This window comes from Batrachochytrium dendrobatidis (assembly GCF_000203795.2).
Source record: "Batrachochytrium dendrobatidis JAM81 unplaced genomic scaffold BATDEscaffold_4, whole genome shotgun sequence".
NCBI classification, from domain to species: Eukaryota; Fungi; Chytridiomycota; class Chytridiomycetes; order Rhizophydiales; genus Batrachochytrium; species Batrachochytrium dendrobatidis.
The window spans coordinates 42,567-63,970 of record NW_006281102.1 but is presented as its reverse complement, the minus strand read 5'-3'; the positions used below and the strand labels follow the sequence as shown (position 1 = coordinate 63,970).

The following is a 21,404-nucleotide window of genomic DNA, read 5'->3' as shown; positions in this document are numbered from 1 at the left end:
AAAGTGATCAATGATCCAACAAGTGACAAGCACAAGAAGTGGATTGAGACAATTGAAGATTTGAAAGCTATCCGCAGAACAAGGCAAAAAAGATGGACTGACAATCGACAAACAGTCGAATCCAACAGTGAAATGACATTGTATTTCATTCACAACAATCCAACTCGACTACCAAACAGGAATGCACTAGAGTTCCACAAGACAACATATCTCATTTGGTGTATGGCTGGTGGTGTAGAATCTGATGATGAGTATTGTCCATATGATGATAATGGCTGTACTCCTGTAGATTACCAGAGTAAGAATATCGAAAAATGGATGGAATCGAGTGCTATTTTGATCATTGAAATACTCAATAAAACTGTGTATTCATTACAAGAGACTGGTTTCTGTTACAGTAATAGTTGTGTCGAGTCAATGTCATGGTGTAATGGCTTCAAAAAACACCATTTTGATGATCGATACTGCATCAATATGATCGTTTTACAACCGATATATTGAAACTTGTTGATATCGGAACCAGTATTGATATTGGTAGTGGATGATGTATAATCAAAAAGAAATCCACATCGGAACGTTCCTTGCTCTCGTTTGTGATTGTTTTCCGTGGATTGTTCTGGTATTTTATGTAGCTCACTTTTTGCCTCGCACGCATGTAAGCAGCAACCACGAATCGTTGAAACACAGATTGCACAAGTCGATACATTCTGATGACATTTGGAATATAACAAGACACAAGTGGTGACCAAAGTTTAATTCACAATCCATGAATGAACACGATCGCGTTGCCGACTGGATCAAATAACAACGCAGGTGTTTGGAACATGTCTTGAATACATGAATCGACCAGATTGACAACATACTCGTGTAGTCGATAATCAATGGAATTGACCAAACGGAATGCCTGCAACTGCCAAAAAACCAAACAAAATGCCAAAGCATTTATATTAAAATGTTACACTACGACATCATGTCTCAAAGTGCTGAATGAGTCGTTGTCATGCAACTTTACTGTTGATATTGTTTATGTGTTTGAAGATGTGCAATACAATCCGTAGTGTGTTGCTCAATGACACTGATCAAATGGTACTGAATACAGTGTGTCAAACAAGATGATCGCTTTGATTAGTGTGTCAGAATGTTTTGATAAATAACAATTATATCATGATGTATATTGGTTCATGTAGTGTATTGTATAGTCAACTATGCACATACACATGCATGTCATTGTCAATTGATGGTCGTTTGTGAACAACTTGTGGACAACTTGCAAATATTACAATCATGGTGATTGCTTGAATGTCGATACCAAGCCATGCGTTTGATGGTCATTTACTGTTCAGTTTACTGTTCAACAATGCAAATGGTCGTTGTCTACCAATCAGTCGAGTCGTAGACATGAACTGCACATTGTGCGTATCGCTTTGTTCATGACAAAACTGTAACAATGTGTATTTTGCATTGAGTCTGAACTGCAATCTGCGACTTGTACGCATTATGATGTATTGTTTCAATAGCCATTGTTGCATTCATCAACATCAACGTGCAGTGTCGATCTGATGTTTGGTGTTGATGTTGTGTTGATATTCCAACAACACTGAATATCCCAAATCAGGTCAGCATTGACTCGTGTGATAATAATCCACAGACAATCGGTTGTACCAAACTGTTGTACAACATATTGACATTTGATCAATCGGAACGACAATCAATCACTACAATGTGTTGTTTGATATACAAACTATAACCCACATGGTGACTGATGTTGTAACACATGTCGTAACACAACATTGAATCAATCAAACTGCAATTACACACTCCATCATATGTCGCATGTGTTGGCATGTCAAGTGTGGTGATATCAGGTCAAAACAGTCGATTGGCATAATAATCCACCAACATTCGAGTCGTTTGGTCAACCAAACAGTTGTATCATGCGGTAATATCAATATACTGCGATTGTAGCATGCCATTCATCAGACATTGTTGAAACCATTACAAAACCTGTTTGGACCAAATCAAACTGTGACAAATACCGCATACTCGGATCATCGTCAACTAAACCAGGAATACACACTTTGACAATATTGGCGATTGATGATTGAACTTGATTCATGGCTAATTCGTCGAGTGTTTGCAATGTGTTGTTAATAAAACCAGTCATATATCATTTGGTGTTGTTAACTTGTGGTTTGGTGATGGTTTAATTGCAAGTGATTCTTGGACACAACACATTGCAAACCAAGCAACTTGACTACTTGAACGACTCAAATGACTCGATACTAACCGGAATTCAATACAATTGTTGAATAGCCCATGTAATATCAGATCTAGTCAAGTCAACAGACACGACAGCCGATACAACTATATACAGCAAAAATGCGTTGGATTCATTTGTGATTGCATACTCATCAATCTTGAATGACAGTGTTTGTGCAGTTTTGGATATAGGTTGTATGGATATTGCAACAAACCTGTAGTATTATAGTATGACTGGCATATACTACTATTGGATCAAACAACATAACAGTCCGATATAATGTCAAATATATGTGCATAGAATGGTCACCAAACCTGATCGGTTGTGTATTAATCATAAACAACTACCAATTAGCAACAAGTGGCATTCGTATACATTGACAGAATTACTACAGACAACACCAACAATTACAAGATCATGTGCAAGATAGCAAGAATTGTGACATGGTTTCAATAAACCAACAACAACTGAACAAATGACATTGCAATGATTATTCACAAAACAAGGCAATCAAACGACAACGACAATGTTAGTGACGATTATGTTGGACAATATTCATGATTCAAATATCGACAGTCAAAGATTGGTTAACCAACAGTTGTACGATTATACAACTGACCCGTATATTGACAAGTGATCAACATCGATCCGGTCATAGTTGAAACGGTGTATCACAGGACTTGAAAGTTGTCAGTATTGTTGTGGTGTAATATTAGCAACTACACACAACTTGACATGAATGACAATGTTGATGTCAAAACTGTCAATGTATTACAATGTATTGGTCAACAGTGACTGCAATCAATGACAATATTGCAGTCAATTCAATCCAATTGTTGATTGGAACAATCATTATTCACTTGTCAGATTCAGCATGTAAATGAATGTTTTGTAACACATTCACTAATCCAACAATCAAACTCAATCTGAACATTGAATATTAAAATGTAATCAATTGAGTTGAATTGACACTTGATTGAGCAATACAAATAAACACATGACAAATGTTTAAACAATATTCAAAACGTGAATTTGTCTCACATTGTTCACATGATATCGAGTTTTGGATTTAAAGTCCAATTTTTTTTTCTTTTTTTCTTCATTACATTACATTCCACTCTATTCTATTACATTTCCTTTTGCTCTTTCTTCTACTCTATTCCTTTCTATTTTAACAAACTACAATGGAAAATAAAGTATTCTACATTCAATACCTCCACAACCAGCCAGTGGAAATCGAAACTCACTTCAATGGAGAATTGGAGAGAAAAAGACCGCTTGACAATGTCTCAAAACTGATTGCAGCTTACAAGACTGTCACCACTACCCTCCTTGGTGCTATTCATGTTGAAGAGCTCACTCTCCATTATGTGGTGGATGGTCCAGCCATTGCTGTGGATGTGCTCCTGACCTCTATTCAAAATCCTTTTGGTTCTTACGACCATCCACTGATAATCAAATCAAAAGGTGATTCTGGCCAAAGTCTTGTCAATCGTCTTACAGTAAGACTCGATAAATTTTTATCAAACACTTTGGCAGATATCGAAAAAAATCTTTCAGAGTCATCTACTACTGAAATCAAAAGAAACTATCCTAAAACACCTTCGCATGTTGGACGGTGGGAAAACTTTTCAACAGATGCAAAAGCATATGAATATCCTGCTACTCATGTTGGGAGTGATGTTGTTTTGCCTGTTACAAGGAGAGTTGCATTCACACTGGAAAGAGATGTCAGCAGGGCTGTTGGAAACCATTTGGATAACTTCAACAGAATATTTCAAGACCAAGGAGAGGCGCACGTATTCCAAACCAAACCCACTGTTATCCCTTTAAACTCTGGAACACCAACTCAAACAGAAAATTATATCAAGTTTATTGGAGTTCCAGATAATGTTCTCACTCTTGGTTCCAAAGTGTTGTCATTTATTGAAGACAAGACTCCAAATGATTTGCCGGTTCGTCATTTTGCAAGCGGAAACCCATTTGATTTGCTGGAGATGTATAAAGAAGATATACAATACCAACAAAGCAAAATAACCCGTGAGGACATTGGACGTATGGATGTGTGTACAGTGATTGATCAAGTTTATGGATATCTCTCATTGAACAATCTGGTCTATGGATGTGTAACATGCTATGATGTTACATATTTTCTTTGGCGACCCAAGAGAAGCACTCTTCTTATCAGCCATCCCATTTTCAATAATTCTCATTCGCCTAGTCTTCTTCAAGCACTATATTACTTTGTTCAGCTTGCTTTACGAGACTATAAAAAACAAACGCTAGATCCCAATCCAAAGGACTCTGATATGCCTGTGGAACTTAACGCCAGCAATGAAATGGATACTGATGAACATAATGCGGATGGACAATCAGAATCAGGCAGTAACTATTCAACCGCAGGCCAGGGAAAAGAAACAAATTATAGTTTGGACAAGAGCAAAGGAACAAAATATAACCTTAATCTCGATTCTCTTCATTACGGTACCGTGGTTGGATCTGGAGCAACTGGTCAAGTCATTCGACTCAAGGACAGCAACATTGTTGTGAAGCAATGTGATTCTTATAACAATCCTGAAGGATTCAAAATGCTGAAGAACGAAATATCAATTTACGAAAAGCTTTCCCCACTCAATCTAAAGTATATCCCTCGTTATTATGGACAGTGCGAATATTATGGGCAACATTTCATTGCGTTGGACTATATTCCCGGAAACCATTGTGATTGGAGAGCAAACAGTGAATTGAAGAAAAAGTTGAATCGTGTTATTCGAGACTTGAAATCGGTTGGCGTGGTTCATCAGGACTTGAGACCAGAAAATGTGCTTTTAACTCATGATGGGGATATCAAATTGATTGATTTTGGTAAAGCAGAGATTAAATAAAAAGTTGGGTTTCATGTAACTAATTGGTTATTTTTATTGTCATTTGTAACATTGAATTTCTTAATATTATTCAAATTCGTTTTGGTACGAATTAAGCACAGAAGGCTCCTAATAATTTACACTTTGAACTAATGTCTATTTATTTTTGCCAAAATGAGCAGATGATATGCCAGTTTCAAAACAGGAGCGACAAACTATCAAGTAGTTGGCAATGCCACGTTCATGCCAACACATTACTGTCACGCGGCGGATTAGGTCCTTGACTCCTTTGGCAACTAGGGACATTTGTAGTTGATACGTTTGATATGCTGCAAGTATTGCTAATCCTAACAACATTTGGAAACAACAGCAGCCAGATCTGACAAAAATCCGAAAGCGCCAGCACAGAAAAAAGACCAAACCAGTTGGAGGGATCCGGGGGAAATAAACTCAAGAAAACAAGTAGCAAGCAAGTTAGGGACGGAGCCGGATTGAGAAAATTTATCAAGATTTTTGTTCGAGTTTCGACATGAGTAGTATGGATAGGGCACTGGATGATACCAGTTTTCTTGACTAATGATTACCACTAAATTTTGTCCAAAGTTGTCAAAAATAGAAAGTTATTGGACATAAGCAATTCAGGTCAAAAACCTTGGGTATTATAGTGGGAGTTTATTAGTTTGAAATATCAGGAGATCTGTGTCAGATCCATACTTGATGCTTTAAATGGAACATCTTATTTTTGATGAATGTATGCAGTGTTACCACGAGCGAACCCCTGTGATTTGTGAAAACCAAAGTGGTAAAAAATACCAATAGTTTTCATGGGATTATGAACTTAATTTCAATTATTTCTTCATTACTTGTTGTATTAAACAGTAATGAATGAAACTGACTCGAAACTTTGATTTGAACATTGAATAAAAGACTCGAGTCATTATATGAATGACGTAATCAATTGTTGAGTTGAATTGACACTCGATTGAACAATACAAATAAACACAAAAATGTCTAAACAATATTCAAAGTGTGAATTTGTCTCATCACACAATATCGAGTGTTGAATGAGACAAATTCACGTTTTATTTGTTCTTTTTTTATTTTATTTTCTTTCACAATTACAATGGAAAATAAACATTTCTACATTCAATATCTTGACAATCAGCCAGTCAGGATTGATATTTATATCAATAATGAAAGGACTGCTTTGCGGCCTTTCCCCCTTGATAGTGTTGGTGACCTGGTTGTAGCAATCAAACAAACACTTTCATCGAAACTTGGTGCTATAGATCCTGACAAGCTCACCATCCATTATGTGGTGAATGGTCCAGCCATTCCCGGGAATACTCTGTTGACCTCCATTCAGCATCCAGTTGGTTCCTACGACCATTCACTTGTCATCAAATCAAAAAATGATTCTGGTCAAAGTCTTGTTAATCGTCTTACAGTAGACGGTAAAGCACAAAATTCGATGCTGCCATTTAAGCTTTCTCGCAATCCTCTTGCTTATCTAAATGTTCAATATGTCCGGTTTGGTTATTGTAAATACCTTGCCGATACGTTGGGCGTACAATTGAACTTTGATAATCTTCCTCATCGTGATTATGATGTGAACTCTGATTTTTTTCGTCAGATAATGGGAGCGCTTCTTAAAAAGGGGATTAAGCGTGTGGTATTTGATGAATCACAAAGACACCTTGGACTCATTGAATTCATTGTCAAGGAAGGTGCTAAACGACCTCACTTTATAATAACGGGAACTCCTCCTCATGGAAAAAACGCAATTGATTACGGAGGCAGCGCTTCAGCAAGAATGGCAGGGGTCAACTTATCGGATCTAAGACCTCCGGAAGTTAAACAACTGATACGAGCTATATTCCAAATTGACAAAATAAGCTCCATCTGTGTTCTGAACTTTTGGACTGTCTTTGGTGGCGATCCGTATCTTTACCAACTCTTTGCAAAAGACATGCTTGCTCAATTGGATGACGATACCAGATCCAAAATTGCTCTTGGCGAGAAATTTCCACAGGATTTACTACATAAGTGTATCGATGAAGCCAGAACAGCTCTTCGGGAAAGAGGCATCAGTGCTGATTTACTCAACGCGATTCCAACAACTGGTGTCAGCAAGATGGCTATTCAGCAAGATCTTCAAAAAGATGTTTCTCAACTGGTGAGACGAGGACTCTTGAAAGAGATTCCGTATTTCTCAGACTCTAAAAAATTTCGAATTTGTTGGACTGACTACAACGAAGGACCTAACATTGTTGAAAAATCTTGGGCTCGATGCCGGGGGTACGCAATGGAAAATATTATTTGTAGCTTTGTAGGAGAGGCTCTTTTTCGTAAACTTGGAGATATTCTTAACCTCCCGAGTAATCGCTATGAATTATATGAATATTTTTACGATGGAACTGATGCCGATATACTTCTTCGTGAAAGGACACCTTCTTCGGGTGATATTGACAAAACTTGGAAGCGGCATTGGGTTGTTTTTAACATCAAAACCAGCAGTGATGCTCTCTTGAATACTGATTCCGTGCAAAAGTTCTCTGGGTTGTGCAAAGTTATTTCTATGAAGGAAAATGACCTTTTGGATAAGTGTTCATTGATTCTCGTGGCTGCTCAAATAGATGAAGCAACAAAAGAAAAGTTGTTGGTAACCTGGCAAGACTTTAATGTTCTCGGTGTCTACGATTTGGATTATTTATTTAGCAAGGTACCTGAACCCGCTGTCAAAACTAAGCATAATTTGCTTGTAGTCGAACGAACGATTGAAAAGGAAATAATTGAAAAGACGCAACACGATACGATTTCTTTGTCTGGTAGATATCGATGCGGCAAGACTACTTTTTTGAAAGAATGTTATGGCGAAGATAATGGTTGTATTTTTGTTGAACTTCCGGAATCCAAGATACAACCGCTTTCCTTGGAATTGAAACGAATTGAATGTAATTAATATACCAAAAGAAATGAGATTTTATCCATATTTCATCTACTTTGATTTTGAAACTTGGTTGAAATCAGTCAAATCTACGACCAACTTGAAGCTCATTCATTGAAACACACAAACTTTTGAGCACAAGTTTCATTGGAAGTGAAGAAAACAAGGCTCAATTCATCCCAGTTGAAGGTACAACTGAAGAAGCTTTGGATATAGTGATGACAAAAATGGATCAAATACGACACAAATATCTGCAATTGTTGTATTCAAAGTATTCTCGGTTCTTTGTAATGATGGCCAATTTGGACGATGCAAAGGTTCAGAAACGATTAAGATTACAATTACTAGAATGTTTTGATGTTCTTCCTATTTATGGCTTCAATAGCTCATCATATGACATTAACATCATCAAGAAATACCCTCCACAAGTCTTGAAACACTCTAAAAAACATGCAAATGTATCCAAATGCGAAAAGCCTTGGATTAATTCAATTGAAGGAGAATTAGATCGTAATATTGAACAATGCGAAAAGATTGAACGATACAATGTTGATGGCTACGATGAAGAATCAAACACAATATATGACTTTCTGGGATGCTTTTTCCACTGATGTAGAAAGTGTCACAAATCAGAAGATATCAATCCTTTAGCTGGAGATACGATGAACATATTGTATGAAAAAACAGCAAACAAGGAATCAGCTCTCAAACAATGGGATATACCACAAGATCAATTTGGAGTTGTGAGTTTCATTCAGCTGAAAACGGACAAGTGAATGACATTATTAAAGTAACAAATACCGAATGATATCAAATGGATCGTTTGCTTTTAAAGACATTCTTGCTTTTCAACCACCAAATACTTTATTTGACAAGTTCTTGAAAATGTTTGACACAATCACAAATGGGAATATTTCCACATAAAATAACTCGGAATTTATCGAAATACATTGATGAACACCCAGAGTTGACACAATATTCCAATAATGTCATTCAAGTTCTTAAAACACTCACATATTCCATCTAAAAAGTGGTTTTACAACAATCTAAAGGGAGAATCAGTTTCATCAAACGATTATAATGAAATGGTATTCACTCACACCAACCTGTACGATTTGCTGAACGACTACAACAATTTGGATGTGAAGCCAAGCGTAGAAGCGACAAAGAAGCTGGGTAATTTCTTTCAGTCGTTGAATCTTGATATCCACAAAAACAGCATCTTTGTTCCTAGACTCACTCTGAAATATCTCTGGCACACAAAAAGCAAAGACTGCGAGTTTCAGTTATTCAAAGGGAATGAAGAATTGTACCACAAATACAGAGATGATCTGGTTGGTGGTCCAAGTATCGTATTTCATCATTATCAAGAAAAAGACAACCAGAATTAGAAAAGGAAAGCTTTGTCAGGGAATACTTGAATATGATACCAATGCTTTATATCTGTGGGTGATAAGTCAAGATATGCCGTGTGGTGAGCACCAAGTAGTTCAAGTTTATCCCGATATTCTGAAAGATGTCTTGGATAACACGTTCTTTGGAATGATAGAATGTGATATTGCTGTTCCTGAACATTTAAAGGAATGCTTTGCTGGAATGCCTCCTATTTTCAAGAATGTTGAAATTACATGCAATGATTTAAGCTCTGACACACAGGCACATGTCAAACCAGATCACAAAAGTAACAGATTAGTTGAAAGTATGTTTGGTGAGACGATGATGTTTGCTACTAAACTGCTGAAAAGGTATTTTGAGCATGGATTGGTTGTTTCAAATATTGCTTTTGCTGTAAGATATGAACTTAAAGTACATTTCAAGTCGTTTTCTGAGCAAGTATCAAATGAGTGAAGAGTCCGAGATACAAGTCCTGGTTATAAATTACGTGGAGAAATGATGAAGTTGATGGGAAATTCATCTTATGGTAAATGCATCACAGATTTCTTGAAACACGAGACAGTCAAGATTGTTACTGGAGATAACTACATCAAAAACATCAGAAGGAATAATTACATTGAACATCAAGACATGAACAAAGGATGCGAGTTTCGTTTCAAAAAGATGTCGTTCAAACAAAGTTTACCTATTCATATTAGATTTCAAGTGTATCAATTAGCGAAACTACGAATGCTTCAATTTTACTACGACTCTATTGATTATTCCATTGACAAAAGTGATTATCAGTACTGTATGATGGACACTGATTTAGCTTACATTGCTATATCTGATGAATCGTTAGAAGTCATAAAACCAAGCTTAAAAGATGAATTTAAAAAGAATCGGCATCTGTGGTTGGAAAGAGACGATACCATTGAGAATAAGGTGTATGACAGCAGAACACCGGGTCTGTTCAAGTTGGAATATGAAGGAACCTGCATTATATCCTTGGCCAGTAAAATGTACTATTGTGATGAAAACAAATTCAGTTTAAAAGGGAATTAACAAGAAACAAAATGAAATCACAAAACAAAAGTATGTGGATGCTTTAAAAGGTAATTATACTCAGGAATTTGTTAAGAATGGATTCAGAGTCAAGAATAATCAGATGAACACATATTCATTAACCAAGACAGGAATGAAATTGTTTAATGACAATGGATTCAGAATTGGGTTTCAAATATTTCCAACTGAATTATAAGAAATCATTATCTTGTGTTTATTTAATGGAACAGTTGTATGAATTATACTACAATCCAAAGACAGGACTCCTTTCAGCGCAAAAACTTTATCTGAAACTCGACAAACAAGTGCTAATGAAAACAGTTTAGGATTTTCTTCAGAAACCAAGAAGCGTACCTTCATTTAAGAGTATCAACGTGTATTCAGTCAATGACCAATGGCAGATTGATTTGATTGACCTGTCAAGGTATGCCAAGTGGAATAGTGGATACAAATATCTTCTTTGTGTGATTGATATATTCAGTAGAAGGGCATTTGTCGTTGCGATGAAGAAGAAATCAGATAGCACCGAAGCGATGAAGAAAGTATTAGATATAGAAAAACCAATCCTTATTCAAAGTGACAATGGAACAGAAATTTTAAACGGAGCATTTCAGCGATTATTAACATCCAAAGGTGTTCGGCATATCACGGTGGAAGTAGGCGACCACAAGCGACAAGGTATAATTGAACGATTCAATAGAACACTAGAGAACATCATTGCTCTTTACCAAGAAGCTCGGCGAACAAATACATATATTGATGTACTGGAAGATATTGTTTACAATTACAACCATACTTATCACCGAGGTATAAATGGTATTCCTCAGCAGTTGTACCTAGGCAATCCATCTATTGGAACAATGAATGTAAAAATAGAGAAGAATGCTATAGGTGTTGGTGACAAAGTTAGATTGCTAAAAACTAGGCAAGCATTTCGCAAAGGATATGAGCCAAAGTATAGTCAGTATATATAAGGTCATCAGTGGCAATGGCTATTCGTACTTTATTGCAGATGATGATGGTAATATTCTTCCAAAGGCATACAAATACTATGAACTACAACGTATTGAATCTACCCAACGGTTTCATACAGAATCTAGACAGAGAGAACCACGAATGACAAATATGGAACGTCGAAATAAAAGAGAATTGGAAGAATTGGGTAGAATTAGAGGTCCAGCTCATAAAAACGGAGAACATTAAGCGGAGCTTATTTTCTAAACCAACTGTATAAATGACATTCATTAGTTTCATTAAAACTCACCAAGCGTACATTCAATGTATTAAGAATTGGGATTCGTATTCAGTTGACGAACAAGAACAACTAAGGAAATGGTACCGAGATTACTATGCCAAAAACAAACAAGCTGAAAGGAAACGATATCGAGACTATTATGCTGCTAATACCGAGGCAGAGAAGGAGAGAGCTAAAAAGTACAAGAAAACTAAACAATCAGGAGACAATGTTTAGCTCAAAAACACACCCGATAATAATGAGATTTTCATAATAAACACAATAGTTGCAGAGATTTTCTATTTACAAGTTAATACAAAAGATACATTAATGTGGTGGAAATAGGTTTGAATGAATCTGTGCTGTCTATCACGAAGATATCAAGGAGTGTACAGCTAGAACTTTTTTCCACTGCGGTGGACATTTTCAGTACTTTGCTCTCCGTGAAAGAAAGTAGCAATGTCAGTTCCACCACTGATGACTTTATCATTATCACTGCAGTCTGAAGGAGTCATCGACTGACGAGGAACTACTTGTTGCGAAGGTTTTCCACTGCGGTGGAATTGTGTTCGTTTAAAACATTCATATCGTCGTCATCCATTTCATCATCAACACCCATCCAATAATGCTCAGAGTAGAAATTAGAAGAGTCCAAAGCTTAACACTCTTGAGACATAAACCATTCCTTGATTTTTGGAATCATACTTCTGAACACTCTAAAGGACACTGCCAGCGTTTGGAATTCCGGATACTTTGACATAAAGGCATAGTGCTCCATGTAGTAGTAGTAGGATGATTTGGAGATGCCAAGTCTGCTGTTGACATAGTCCAAGAAGCGTCCCTTGTGCCCATCCCCAAATGTTTCCAGTAGTTTCATCAAGGACCTTGCTATCAGCATTACTTGTTTTGATGCCAGTACATCGGTCGCTTTGAGTTGCTTCATATTCAATTGGATGGATTTCCACAGCATCCAATCCAGTAAAGTTGTATGAGGATGACTCATCCAGCACACTGAAAGATTGATGTCGTAGTGTAGCATTTCAATAAGAATGCTTTAGCCTTTTCAGTGTCTGTTTTGGTAGTTTCTGGTGTTCTCATTGACTGGTCAATTCCCTTCAATATAGACCGGACAAATTTGATGTCAATTTGAGTGATGATTGTCCAAGGTTATATTAGGTGCTTCTTGACTCAGTCAGTAAAACGGCTGTAATCACACATTTGACTCATTTGAAGTGCAGTTGTCATTTTTATACTCGGACACCACTGAAATGTTTTAAAATGTGAACTTTTTTGAATATGAATTAGTCTCAATTCCAATAATACGTCATTCCAAGCAGCCCATTTAACGTCCCTGACCTTGGAATTTTTTTTCTTTCCTTTAAAAAAAACAACAATGTTGAGAATAGTTCGTCACAGCAGCACCCTGGCCAAACTATGGGTGAAACATAATGGCAGTCAAGCCACTCGTGTCTACTGCTGGCTGCTTAAATATCAGTGACCTTGCCAAGGCCATCAAGCAGAAGTTCCCAAACCAATTCTCTGCCGTTGACTCCAACCAAATCTCTATCCATCAGTCACTCCAGGATGCTGCTCTTGAACCTGATCTTCCACTGCTGGTCTGTCCGCCAAATTACCTTTGATTGTCAAGACTCTGGGATCCTCTGCGCCGGCTCAGAAGACCATCTTCATTCAGGATATTGATGAAGAGTGCCGTCCTTTGGATAGCTTTTCCAAATATCTTGTTGAATCAAATGATGATTTGAAACAGATCCTCGAAGGAAAAGGCTCGGCTCTCTACCAGCTGTTCAATCCCAAGGACAAGATTATCAAGTTCAAGCAGTTGATTGATGGGGAAAAGTACAATGTATATTCTCGCTACGAACGGTCGTTTGCTGACGAAGTACGTTGGCAGCAGAATGAAGACAAAGCTATGGAGGAGGAAACTCACTTGGCCGTGAGGCGATTCCTTGCTACCCATCTTGGTCCTTCAGCTGTAGATATGCCAACGGACATTATGGCTGCAGACGGAAAAACCATTGTCCAGGAGTGGAATGCTGTCTTTAAAGATGGCGATGTCCTGTACTTATGTGAAGCCAAGCATAATATGACCGATAAGCAAGTGAACAAGCTCCCTGCAAGAATTCGCAAGTTCAAGGAGTTTCAAGCCAATGCCCAGCCAGAATTTCGAAATGTCACAAAATATGTTGGGGTGTTGTGTGGTACGTTGTTTCCAGAGGATATTAGAAAGATCGCACACCTTGGATTCATTTGCGTTTATCCATCAGGATATTGTTACGATGTCAAAAAGCCAGAGGATTTCATCATTGAACGTTAATTGTTGTTTGATAATAAAAATAGTTTTACCAAATTTTGAAAATAACAACTGAGTAGTCTTGCATAGAAACAAATATAACAAATTTCAGGTAATTAGATTCTGCTCAGATTCCAAGTCAAATTCAGATTCTAATTAGAAACTAAATGCGTTGAATGTCGGAAAAAATTATTTATGACGAAAGTTTGATATGAAATTATTATACTATTAACTTTTGACCATTTCAGCAGAGAATCTCGCCTAAAAACTGGTATCATCGGATGCCCTATATACTACTGACATGGCTCTTATCGATGGGGTTAAACCTGTTTTGATGGAACTGGAATTGATTGAACCATCACTATATCTATCGTATGATGATACTGCCCTCGATAAATTTGCCAATGCAGTATTTGCTTTTTTGGAAAAGCAATAATTGCTCTATATTGATTTTTTGATAAAGATGGAGTTTGGTTTTAATGCACAAATGATCTGGGTTGGTTCTAGGCTGGTTTATCCTATTTCGATACTATCAAGTGCTCACCAATGCAGCTAATTCTTTGCACGAATAAAATCAAATATGTCCAACTTTACTTTTACAGTTGTATTTTCAATTAAACTCCACTCTATTGTATCCTAAACTATCAGATATGTTTCCGTTCTAGTTCAAGAGAACAAGATCGCAGGTTTCGAGAATATACTTGTTTTCATTTCAATCACCAGGATACCAGTCAACTTTGTCAGTTCAAATGACCCAATGTTGTCCAGTAAACTGGCACAACCATTTCATAAAGTTGGTTTTGTATCATGTATTTTGACATCCTTATTTAATGTTCCATTTTACGTGAATATGTCGGTGATTTAAATCCTATCAACTTGTCCAAACATTGTTTTGCAAACCCTGACAGTATTTCATAGACTACAAAGTTGCATTCACTATAATACACTAAACCATGAATAACTTGCCAGAACGGGAGTTTCACACCATTGTTGCTGGTGGTGTAGCTCTTGCTGCTAATGCCAGTTTCATCAATGTCGTCTCTATGGCAGGTGTATTTCCAGGCAAGTGTTATGAACCGTGTATCTTGTCGCGCCATCTTCAGTTTGACTTGAATACATGATTGAAGTCTATCCTATCCTTGCATGTATTTCAATTCATAGTGCACAACACAATATATAGTGTTTATTTACCACTTGAATACATATTTCTTTGACCATTTTGCATATCAAATGCTCCAAACTCGCGTTAGTCTGACTCAAACTATTGATTGCTACAACACGCTTCTTGTATTCTAATGATTTGTTTTCATAATGCTATGGATTGTGTTATTGCAAAACACAATATTTTCTGATACCACAAACCAATTGGTGACTGCTCACTAAAACCTGTTCACATTGACACAATTATCAACTGAACCTATAGGTGTGACGGTCTCTCATGTCACTGGATCGGTTTCTCGGGTTGCTATATCGGCTGTTCAGCAAGATTGGGAAACATTTCTTTTGGTCGTATCTATTATTGTATCATTTACATTTGGATCGTTTATGGCTGGATTTATAGTGGGTGACAACCGATTCAAACTTGGTGCCAATTACGGGATAACACTGTGTATAGAATCTGCTGCGTTGTTTACATCGTTTATGTTTTTGCGTCGAGAGTTGGTATTGGGCGAATGGGCTGCAGCATTTGCTTGCGGATTACAAAACGCAATGGTGACTTCTTACTCTGGGTTGGCTGTTCGCACAACACACATGACAGGAATCGCTACAGATGTAGGAAATATTTTGGGTCAAGCGTGTCGATCTGATACCAAGGCCGAGTTATGGCGTCTCAAAGTTCATGTTCCTATTCTTTTTGGGTTTATTGCAGGTGGCATGTGTGGTCAAATCGCATGGCTTTCTATTCACGAATATTCTCTCCTTGTCCCGTGTATATTCACTGGTGGTGTTGCCGCTTTGTATCTCACTTTACCGTTTATCAAAGATGCGGCAGAACAAATTAAACACGCTCTTCCTCATGAACTCCATTTTATGGACAACTATGAAGGAGATCCTCGGAAATATCAAGAGTATCATAAGGAACAGTTGCTGAAGCAAGTAGATCACTATGCAAAAATTACTGGCAAGAATGTTGATGATGAAATTCGAAGGTTTTTGAATGATATGGTTGGAAACGATGAAATTGAAATGGGAGTATTGAATAGCGTATCCATCAGCAGTACTGGCAAAAGAGATAGTGGATCATCTAGACTGCTCAGTTCAAGACGTGGGCAATCTGCATATGGAGCAACAGATGAAGATGACGACTTACCTAAACAAATAAATATTTAAATTATAATCACATGGATCGAGTTTGATTATCAATCGATTGGTTGGGCATTTCAAGTGATTAAATGGTTTATACAGTCGTATTCACGCAAAATGGATCACCCAATACGAGTGTCAATATATAATAAACTGCCAATCTCATATGATGATTTACATTGCATTTACTGTACAACATTTTCATTGAGCTTTTTTACAAGTCTTTTGGTGATTGGCATGCAGAGTTGCATTCTCAAGACATGCAATTCTTGGTTTCTTGAACTAGAACGTAAACGTATCTGATTTTAGCATACGAATGTTTGTACAGTTTGATTGCCATCAAAACAGTTTAATCTATGCATTTCAGTACATCAATCTGGTGATTGTACAACGTATGACTACCAGAAATGAACAACTATTTCAGTTCAAAACTATCGTTTGTATGATATGATGGATGTTGCATCAGTCAAAAATGTCCATCAAGTCAATCTTTAATATGAGAGTGTAACAAGTATTCAACCAGTGTTTACTACAAACTAAAACAGTCACATTCATTGCAATACCAATACAAAACCATTCCATTTACATCATTATGGTGTAATTAAACGATGATCATTTGATATGTAGTCAGAATCCAAATGCATGTTACAACACTGCACCAACCAACTGTTTGAAACATACAGTATTCTAGCAGTATTCTACAAATTGTTGCTACTACATGATGATGCAGTTTACGTTAATTTGTGTGAATCAAATCGAGCTTATAGTTTAATTAGAGTTTAATGACATGCTCGTAATTGAATTAAACTATTCTGCGTGTCATGATTCGCATTAATATTGTATTGATGTGCAAGTATAAAAACATCTGATTTGGTGTATAACATGCTCGTTAATTTGTCTATTATGAAGTTTACTATTATTTCGACTGTGATTATCACTGCTTCTGCAGTCATTGCTGTTCCTGCCATCAATGACAGACTCCAGTTTAATGCACCGTCTATCAACCAAAATCAAAACACTGGTATCGATACTGGATCTGGATCTGGTCCTGGTCTGTCATCTGAGTCTGGTCTTGGATCTGAGTCTGAATCTGCCATTCAGGATGCAGCCAAAATCCCGATTTTTTCAGCTCCAACGTTTTCAAAACCAGTATTTCCACAAAACACTGCTGATACTCAAAACATTGATATTCCACATCAATCATCCGTCTGTTCAGTTGACGATTACGCAAACACCATCCAGAATTTGCAAAATGTAATCCAACAACAAATGTCAACCATCCGTGACATGCTGGATAGATTGCACGCATCCAGTATTCAACAACCAGCAATGCCTGATTCATCATTTGATTCATCGTTTGGTGCACGTCATGATGCATTGACTCGTTTGCATGATTTGAATGATCGTCTTGGCAACAATATGGTCAGATTCACGACTGCTAGTCCATTGGTTATGGATTCATGGTCTGATGTCAAGAGCGGTATGAAACCATCATGTGCCGGAATCAATGCGGCTTCTACATGTCAAGAAAATGCAATCAAGAGTGATGTGTCGTGTGGTGAAGACAAGTCTGCAGCAGTAGATCGAGCCAATGCAGTGCGTGGATTCATACGTGGCATTGCATTGCAAAAACTTGCATTGTTGGACTGTGCAGCATCTAATCTTGGACAGCAATATCAAGGTAACCAAAAAACACAGCTACTGCAGCAACTTGATCGTGTTCGTGAAGTCACGGCAAAACTTGAATTGCAATTCAAATCGCTATCATGTCGTGCCAAGCAACTAGGCAGCTGTGATGCCAAGATTGGTGAGTGTAAAGGTGTTCAAGATAATACACGTTTGGAACGACGATGGTGGGGAGCAGGATCAGGAGCTGGATATGGCGCGGGAGTTGGTGCAGGATATGGTGTAGGCATGTAATAATTGAATCTACCCATTTTTTGTTAGCACACCTAAAAAGCTTATTATACCCAGACCGGGAATTTTCCCATGCTTGATATATTTTTGCAATTCTGTTCACACTTTGACACAATAAACTCAACTTGCATGTATGTGAATTTGTAATATTGACTTGAAGGATGTTTAAGCTATTTTATTATTTGTTGGAATGGATTGTAAAGCTGTATTTGATTCGAATGTGGGAATAAAACCTTGCAGTTGAGGAATATAAAAGCCAATACACTATCTTTATTGATCAACCAATCTTGGCTATTTATAAAATGTATCTGTTTACTATTATAACTGCAGTGATGGTGCAGATCGCAGCAGCCATTCCATCTTATACTACTATGGGTTACACGACTGAAACGCGATTTGGGCACAGGTTGTCCATACACTCTTGATCAATATGGGACTGCTGCGATGCAGTTTCATACCACCATGCAGCAACAACAAACAGCCATTCAAGCACAAGTTCAGGCCACTGCTACTGCCATAGCAACCAATGGCGTAGCTATTGCTTCGGCCAATGCTGTTGGTGGTGCAGCCGCGGCACCAGTGGTTGATCCATCTGTATACTGGGCTCAGTGGCAGAACTGGAATACCAATCTGGCTAGTTATGGAAATGTTTTGTGGAATGCTGGTTGTTTGTCTACTTACTGGGACAACGATAGCAATTATTATAATGCAATGATTGCTCTGCAGCAAAATCTCGCACTTCAGGTAACTTTAAACTCGAAGGGTTGTGAGTTACTATTCTAAATATTAACATGTAAACCCATTATAGAATCAGGCTATTTGGAATAATATAGCCGCTGCTAATCAGCAAGCTGCAGCACATGCCAATGCGCTGTATCTACAGACTGCAACCCAAAATGCGCTGACAACATTCAATTCGGCAGCATGCCAGATTAATACAGCGTATGGAGCACAGTTGGGATGGAATAGTGTTTCGGGAACTTCATGGAACTGTTGAGGCTTATATTGAACTGAATTCCTTGGCATATCATCCAATATGCAGAATGATTAAATAAAGTTTGAAGTTGGCTCAGATCTTGTCGATATATTATCATGACATTGGCTGAGCGGTAAGTAGTGTTGGCTAGAATGATAGTATTCAGCCATTGCTACGTGTAAATGGTTTGTATTAACGATACTCATGCTGCATTCGCCTCAAGGTTTGCATTGATTGAAAGGGATAGAGCTGTTGCTGCCAAGACTCGAGCAGTTCATCCATCATCCTCTACAACTGTTCAGAAAAGACTTGAGCCATCCACTTTTAACAAAAGACTTGATGCAAAGACTGCTGCAACTCTCTTGAAGCAGCAACAACAGACTGGTCATAAAATGTCCAATTCTGCTGCCAGTATGATGACCAAGCAAAGTAATGGTCGTACTAAAGCATCCAAGACCATTTCAGTGGTCAAACCCCTTGTAAAGCGTCTTGGACCCAAACCAGGTCCAATTGAGAATCGTCTTGGCAAGCGGCTTATTGACCGGTTAGGTGATAAACCCACTGCTGCTGGAAAGACTAAAGCTGTATTACGCTCCAAGAAAGCACGAAAGGTATCCAAGACTATAGTATCCAACTCGACTCCTAAAAGCAAGACTCGAGGATGTGTTGCTAATATTGGCTCATCCAGTTATTCTGCAGCAGATATGATGGATGATGACGATTACAAATTTGGTCAAGCTGCAATATATTAATTCTCGATATTTCAAGATTATAATTAGACTGGTTCATTACTATGGTTGCAGCTGTGGAGTGGATCTCTATTGCAGTGTGGATGGATGCGCAATCATTACTGCACGATAAGCCTTCAACATGCTTCGACTCGTGCATTACAAAGTATCGGGTGAAATTGCAATAGATTCAAGTGGTGCATGCGTTGCTTGATCAACAGACTCACCCCAATCACTTGCCGGATCTTGTTGATCAGTAGTTGTTGCATACTCGATAGAAAGCCGAGCCGATTCCTTATTAGACCGTGTCGGCTTGTCCTTGTCTGAATCAAGACAAATGATGCTATCGGCTGCATATACTTTTTTCTCTGTGGACTCCTGTTTTTGCTGATGTGCACAATCGCACAAGTCTTTTAGCTCGTCTTTATGCGTATTGACATACTCGACGGCTGTACATGCCGCTGCTTTTTTGGCATCGCGTTGCCCAGTGCCGAGACATTGAGCCAATACCATGTTGTGATACGTGATAGTTGCGGTAGTACCTCCATGTAGACCATATTCATATCTGAATGTTTTGTTTTTAAAAATAGTTGGATTTCAGTACTTTTTGGCAATTGTATTCAACAGAAATGCAGACAATAGATTTGTAGTTGTCAAATTTACCCGACAAAAAACATACGTGTAATCTATCTTGACACATTTAAACAATGAATAGGACAAGGTTCGCAATTCAGCAACTGGGTTCTCGTATATCATTGATTCTCCACCAAACAGCGATGTGAATCGCCACCACCAAGGTGAGATCACTGTGATGTCAAACATGCTTTGCACGCAGTGTATATCAAATTGAGAATCTACAAATACAGCACCTAGCATGGACTCGTAAACATCACCTGCAGTTTTTGGTGCTGTATTTCCCTTGTTCCAAAACAATCGAGCAGAGGCAATTTGAGTAGCTGACGTCGATATTGGTAATGAAGTAGATGATTCAGATGCAAGATAGCCTTGAACCCATGCAGCAAACCGCCCGATTGCTGCTTCCATAGTCATATCTGTATGGCGTATATACTTTACCAACCCAATTTGAATCGACACACATGCCAGAAATTGATTGCAAACAAGCTCAGCGCGAAGTTTTGATAATCCACCTGGATTCAACGGTGGTGTAATTTTATACAAATGTTGCATTACAAGGTAAGAAAGCACTGCATCTCCTAAAAATTCAAGCCGTTGAAATATGCTACCCAGTTTTCCCGTTCCTGAATGGTTATAGTCCATGATATCAACGAGTTTATGCATACTGCTTACTCCACACACATCACGCACATCAAACCAGTTCAGTGATATGCGAGTGTTGCGGTTTGACCAAATCACAATCACACATATTGTCGACGTGAGCGTCTCTATTAAGGACACGCATTTAT

General features: G+C 37.8%; 12 protein-coding genes across 12 annotated transcripts in view; 10 read left to right on the top strand and 2 right to left on the bottom strand.

Moving 5' to 3' along the window:
• Nucleotides 1-2,082, top strand: part of BATDEDRAFT_23787 (uncharacterized protein) — a gene marked incomplete at both ends in the record, with an annotated part of 2,754 nt that extends 672 nt beyond the window's left edge. Inside the window, 4 exons of the mRNA XM_006677771.1 lie at nt 191-298; nt 561-655; nt 1,039-1,086; nt 1,966-2,082. Of these exons, the coding sequence (XP_006677834.1) occupies nt 191-298; nt 561-655; nt 1,039-1,086; nt 1,966-2,082 (368 nt within the window). The remainder of the gene's footprint in view (nt 1-190; nt 299-560; nt 656-1,038; nt 1,087-1,965) is intronic.
• A 1,362-nt stretch (nt 2,083-3,444) lies between these two features.
• On the top strand, nt 3,445-5,145 carry BATDEDRAFT_87771 (uncharacterized protein; the record flags this gene model as incomplete). The annotated part of the gene is made up of 1 exon (XM_006678129.1): nt 3,445-5,145. One exon carries the CDS (start codon nt 3,445-3,447, stop codon nt 5,143-5,145), a length of 1,701 nt encoding a protein of 566 aa, XP_006678192.1.
• Nucleotides 5,146-6,247: 1,102 nt separating this feature from the next.
• Nucleotides 6,248-8,086, top strand: BATDEDRAFT_87772 (uncharacterized protein; the record flags this gene model as incomplete). Its single annotated transcript, XM_006678128.1, has 1 exon — nt 6,248-8,086. One exon carries the CDS (start codon nt 6,248-6,250, stop codon nt 8,084-8,086), a length of 1,839 nt encoding a protein of 612 aa, XP_006678191.1.
• A 212-nt stretch (nt 8,087-8,298) lies between these two features.
• On the top strand, nt 8,299-8,682 carry BATDEDRAFT_23784 (uncharacterized protein; the record flags this gene model as incomplete). The annotated part of the gene is made up of 1 exon (XM_006677770.1): nt 8,299-8,682. The coding sequence occupies one exon, from the start codon at nt 8,299-8,301 to the stop codon at nt 8,680-8,682; it is 384 nt and encodes a 127-aa protein (XP_006677833.1).
• A 375-nt stretch (nt 8,683-9,057) lies between these two features.
• Nucleotides 9,058-10,510, top strand: BATDEDRAFT_23783 (uncharacterized protein; the record flags this gene model as incomplete). The annotated part of the gene is made up of 3 exons (XM_006677769.1): nt 9,058-9,405; nt 9,443-9,904; nt 10,025-10,510. 3 exons carry the CDS (start codon nt 9,058-9,060, stop codon nt 10,508-10,510), a joined length of 1,296 nt encoding a protein of 431 aa, XP_006677832.1.
• Nucleotides 10,511-11,480: 970 nt separating this feature from the next.
• Nucleotides 11,481-12,687, bottom strand: BATDEDRAFT_34708 (uncharacterized protein; the record flags this gene model as incomplete). Its single annotated transcript, XM_006677921.1, has 2 exons — nt 11,481-12,296; nt 12,425-12,687. The coding sequence occupies 2 exons, from the start codon at nt 12,685-12,687 to the stop codon at nt 12,140-12,142; spliced, it is 420 nt and encodes a 139-aa protein (XP_006677984.1). The 3' UTR covers nt 11,481-12,139.
• A 505-nt stretch (nt 12,688-13,192) lies between these two features.
• On the top strand, nt 13,193-14,079 carry BATDEDRAFT_87777 (uncharacterized protein; the record flags this gene model as incomplete). Its single annotated transcript, XM_006678127.1, has 2 exons — nt 13,193-13,360; nt 13,393-14,079. The coding sequence occupies 2 exons, from the start codon at nt 13,193-13,195 to the stop codon at nt 14,077-14,079; spliced, it is 855 nt and encodes a 284-aa protein (XP_006678190.1).
• Nucleotides 14,080-15,008: 929 nt separating this feature from the next.
• Nucleotides 15,009-16,386, top strand: BATDEDRAFT_23779 (uncharacterized protein; the record flags this gene model as incomplete). The annotated part of the gene is made up of 2 exons (XM_006677768.1): nt 15,009-15,105; nt 15,479-16,386. 2 exons carry the CDS (start codon nt 15,009-15,011, stop codon nt 16,384-16,386), a joined length of 1,005 nt encoding a protein of 334 aa, XP_006677831.1.
• Nucleotides 16,387-17,241: 855 nt separating this feature from the next.
• Nucleotides 17,242-18,279, top strand: BATDEDRAFT_87779 (uncharacterized protein; the record flags this gene model as incomplete). The annotated part of the gene is made up of 1 exon (XM_006678126.1): nt 17,242-18,279. One exon carries the CDS (start codon nt 17,242-17,244, stop codon nt 18,277-18,279), a length of 1,038 nt encoding a protein of 345 aa, XP_006678189.1.
• Nucleotides 18,280-18,738: 459 nt separating this feature from the next.
• Nucleotides 18,739-19,273, top strand: BATDEDRAFT_23777 (uncharacterized protein; the record flags this gene model as incomplete). Its single annotated transcript, XM_006677767.1, has 2 exons — nt 18,739-19,020; nt 19,085-19,273. 2 exons carry the CDS (start codon nt 18,739-18,741, stop codon nt 19,271-19,273), a joined length of 471 nt encoding a protein of 156 aa, XP_006677830.1.
• Nucleotides 19,274-19,434: 161 nt separating this feature from the next.
• Nucleotides 19,435-20,004, top strand: BATDEDRAFT_23776 (uncharacterized protein; the record flags this gene model as incomplete). Its single annotated transcript, XM_006677766.1, has 1 exon — nt 19,435-20,004. The coding sequence occupies one exon, from the start codon at nt 19,435-19,437 to the stop codon at nt 20,002-20,004; it is 570 nt and encodes a 189-aa protein (XP_006677829.1).
• Nucleotides 20,005-20,139: 135 nt separating this feature from the next.
• On the bottom strand, nt 20,140-21,030 carry BATDEDRAFT_23775 (uncharacterized protein; the record flags this gene model as incomplete). Its single annotated transcript, XM_006677765.1, has 2 exons — nt 20,140-20,545; nt 20,660-21,030. 2 exons carry the CDS (start codon nt 21,028-21,030, stop codon nt 20,140-20,142), a joined length of 777 nt encoding a protein of 258 aa, XP_006677828.1.
• Between the last annotated feature and the right edge of the window lie 374 nt (nt 21,031-21,404).